This window comes from Saccostrea echinata, unplaced genomic scaffold (assembly GCF_033153115.1).
Source record: "Saccostrea echinata isolate AGI-Se365-2 ecotype Australia unplaced genomic scaffold, CSIRO_AGI_Sech_v1 ptg000016l, whole genome shotgun sequence".
NCBI lineage: Eukaryota > Metazoa > Mollusca > Bivalvia > Ostreida > Ostreidae > Saccostrea > Saccostrea echinata.
In genome coordinates, this window is record NW_026889765.1 from 28015301 (window position 1) to 28019761 (window position 4461).

The 4461-nt window shown below is 32.6% G+C and overlaps 1 protein-coding gene across 1 annotated transcript; it reads right to left on the reverse strand.

Annotated features, from left to right (window-relative positions):
* Window positions 1–1878: 1878 nt before the first annotated feature.
* On the reverse strand, window positions 1879–3918 carry LOC133188282 (uncharacterized). Its single transcript, XM_061323655.1, has one exon. The coding sequence runs from the start codon at window positions 3916–3918 to the stop codon at window positions 1879–1881; it is 2040 nt and encodes a 679-aa protein (XP_061179639.1).
* Between the last annotated feature and the right edge of the window lie 543 nt (window positions 3919–4461).

The window sequence follows — 4461 nt, forward strand, 5'->3', positions numbered from 1 at the left end:
ATATAACAGACATTTAGATATAATTTCCATTTACTACTATCGATAATTCCTACATATAATTTATAATCCTGACCTGTCCTTGAAAAATTATCTACTTGTGTTTTTAATCAATAAAAATCAATTTTAAAACAAATCTTTCGGTAAAAAAAAGTTGTTTTAATCGTTATTCTATTCCTAATTAATTAATCTTCTTTCCACCAAAGCATTTTTTGATATTCTTAGTATCTGAATTTCAAAAAAAAAAAAAACCAAACTTGTTCTATAGACCCAAATGCAATTTTTGTTTATTATTTGCTGCCTAGGTAATTACATTTTTGAAAAATTCTCAAAGTAAATATTTTTCTAATCTAAAAATACTTTAAATTAATATCTGAGCTTTATATGTATAAACGTGTCAGATATTAAAAGATATAAAGTAAGGCCCTATTAGGGGTGGAATACCTTAAATAAATTATAACGGGAAATGCATAGAAACGTTTGCGATCGTGCAAAACAGTAAGACGAAAGCAAGTGTGTGGACCCATATCGGTGCATAATTGTAATTAAATCAACAGGATTTTTTTTCGCAGCTATGTTAAGCTTCCCAAAGCTTTAAAATGCACTCAGAACAATATTTCATTATGAGGTCGGTTTTGATTATAATTTATAAATATTGTACTTAAATACCTCCAATTTATATAGAGGGTTCCCTCGGCATATTTGTTATGATATCACATGGCTTTATTGATCACGTGACGGTCATTTATGATTTTTTGAAGTGTTTCACATAAATCTCTTCGGCACAGCCGATCGATTAACAGAATAATTATTGATATTTTGTTACTTAAATAAACTCATCTTCTCCCTGTGTACCCGAAATGCGCTTGGGAAAAAACATAGTATTACTTGTGTATTACAAAATATTTCGCGAGAAATTTGAGGGTATTTTCTACACAATATCGTAATCTGTATTAAAAGAAAGCCATCACACATTTTCCCCAAGCAAGATTCATTTTAGAGAACAACCTCTTCTGACAAATTTCCACAAAACATCTCAGATTAATCCTCATTAATCACCTGCGCCAGACTCTTTTATACACACAAAATAAATTCTACCTCCAACCACGGGTATCAACAGACTACATTTCAAAAGGATATTTTTCGTAAGCATTTTGAACATGCTGAATTTCAATCAAGTATATGTACGCGATGTATTTTTAAAATATTCGGACATATAAGATTTAAAAAAAAACTTTCACGACCCGTGAAATAGCTATCTAGACTTTTTACATGCAGTTTGAAATAGAGTGTAAAGTTCATGACACTCTCCCCGTCATAACACCTCAAGTTGGCAGTGACTTGACGTCATTTTCCATTATGCCGTCATATTTTGGTAGTTCAGAGAAGTGAAGGCACAGAGTGCACTTTGATATTCTAGGGGAAGCTTTACCTATCCCTGTTGGGAGGGGGTGTATTTATAAATATGTTACTACGTACATTCTGCATACAATTTGAAGTTAATAAGAAGAAAGAATCACTTTAATTTTTATTGAAAATATTGCAAGACATGTAGCAATACAATTATGAATTTCTCAGTACATGCGATATGAAATTTCAAGCCGATACCCAGTCCTACATGAAACAATCACCACAACATTTTATGTATTTTGACAACCTATATCATAACAATAACCTTAAAAAAGAAGGTATAAAGAAAAACTGAAAGACAAAAAACAATGCTGAATCATATAAAAAGATTATTTAAAATCTTCATTTTCAATCCATCTTTTAATCTTTAATATCCATTGCACGTCCTACAAGCTACAAGAAATTTTTTACCTTTTTAGTGGACTTATAATTTAAAAAAAAACACTTCAGATTATTAATTTAGAAACATGGCTATGACGGTGTATTTCTGTGTAATTGTCTTTTAACACATCTTATTCTAGTATATGTAGCTTCTTGTATTTTGTGGATGGGTTCCTGTCTGAGCGACTCTTCATAAGACTGGGACGCTCCGTGTAAGTCTCCCACAACATGCTGACAGATACCAAGTACCTGCCAGGATAGGTCTCTGAAACGTAAGGGAACGTATGTCCGATCGTCATAGAGCAGCAGTGTCTGTAGATCTGTCAGTGACTGTGAACACTGAGATCTATTACCTAGTCTATAGTGAGATAACACTGACAACATCTCTACTGTAAGAAACGGTGATAAATGTAATATTAACATTCCATTTTGTTCTAAGCTTAACTCTTCAATACATGGGATAAAGTTGAGTAAATGCACGTTGTCAGCCCAATATTTCATCATCTTTCTAGACAAAGGGAGATTACGTACAGCCTGATTGTACCTGTGCCTGTCGGGAGTATCGTAATACATTATACAGACCTGTGATAGTCTTTGTTTAGTGAGATAAATGATATGTAGTGTTTTATCATATTTCCCTGTTCTGTAAAAATACAATGCAAGATAAAGTAAGTGAGACACAGAACCTAGCTTTGCTGCCAGTTGCAACAAGTTACAAATCATTCTATTCAAAAGGTAGGCTTCTTTATGTGTATAACATGAAGCACTGTTAGCCAGTGTGAATGCAAAATGAACGAGAGTCTCAGCCTCACAATACTGTAATGTTAATATCTGGTATGGTGAGAGTGATAACCTAGAAAGTGTATCAACTGATTTCAGGTGGAGATAACAATCTGATAGCCCTATATTATAAAATACAAGGCGAAATATTTCTGACAGGCTACACTTATCTATGTCTTTAACAGATATAAAGTCTCCCTCAGCAGAGGATAGTACAAAAAAAGGGCTAATGAGGGCAGGTTCTAGGATTGATCTGAGAGTCGGACTCAGCAGTAGACAGGATACACCCATTCTGTAATACTGATAAAGCTGTTGAAAAAGAGAATCACGTGCTTCACCGACTACTTTGTTTATGAACATGTTGTTCTGTGAAATAAAAAAATTGGGGAAAACTCCAAAATAAACGCAATGAATGAGATATTTAAAACATTTCCAGAAGCAATCCAGTAAACTGTTTGGGTACCATCCTAAATGTCCAAGTTGAATTATCCAGAATATTGTGGTTTTCATGTAATACGAACAAAGTAATGGTTCCTTCCTGTAATTGATAACTTCCTTAAGAAATATTTTTAAAAGACCGTAACATAGAAATTGTGTATGATTCATGATAAACACAAGCTGTTGTTCGGCTTGAGAAAACGACAATCTCCATTCTAATTCGCTAGACGTCGATATTATTTTACTTCCAACAGGCATACAGTGATATCCATTTCGTAGAATATTTTTCAACACAGGCACAGGCGGCCAGGTATGTCTCCGGCATCTGTCAACCCAAACTCTTAAAAGTTTAGGCCAATAAATAGTGGCAAAACAAAAAGCATTATCACATTCAATCGTTCTTTCACACGCACTATTACAAGGACCATTGATTCTGCAATTCACCTGTTGAAAATGTTTTTCTCTAATAAAGAAATTAAAAACTGATTCCATAAAGAGTGAACTAGATAAATATATTCCGCAGTTGAAGGGAAGAAGACATAATGATAACATGGTATTCTCTTGTGTGTACGTCATATGCCGTAGTCTAATAAATCCTGGTGGGGTTTCGGAATCTTCAATAAGTATTATGTGATGTTTTGATGTATTGTAAACGCTAGACTGAGATATGTCAGTTATAAGTTTATATTTAAAAGCCCACATCATTGTATCCTTGTCAGATGATGTAAACCTAAATCCCTCTCTATAACTACCACTATCCATCTGCACCATCCCTCTGTGCATAGTAACAGGTTTCCTTATCATCTCCTCAACGTCCTTCACGTCCCTTCTGATCTCCACTTCTGTTGGTGTCCCTATCTTACGACACAGACCAACATATAGAATCTCTGATAGACGGAGAATATGCTCCATTCTGTATATAAAGATTGGTTCAGAAATTGTTTTTAACTTTAAAAGATAATTCATAAGTAATATGGCATTTTAGCAAGTATTCTAGAGAGTAGGTCTGATAACAAAGGTTCTGTAAAGTTTTGTTTTCATTAAATAATATTTTACAGTTCAGTGTAAGGGTTAAGTACAGATTAATGCTCTGATATAGAAATCCGTGAAAAGTCGTTTCAATTCAATTATATATATATATATATATATATATATATATATATATATATATATATATATATATATATATATATATATATATATATATATATATATATATATATAGATAGATAGATAGATAGATAGATAGATAGATAGATAGATAGATAGATAGATAGATAGATAGATAGATATAGATATATATATATAAAGTGCTGAATACACATGATTAAAAACTGTAATTAGTATAACGAATTGGATTACCTGTTTAAGTCTTTCTGCAAATTGCCGTTTCTATCGCAAAAAAGTTGAAGTTAAATACCCAAGGAATCTTCTTCTGTTTCCTGTTTAGCCTTT

Bases quoted from the DNA above. Each gene is read 5' to 3' on its own strand.
- LOC133188282 (XM_061323655.1), bottom strand. From the start codon at position 3,918: ATGGAGCATATTCTCCGTCTATCAGAGATTCTATATGTTGGTCTGTGT.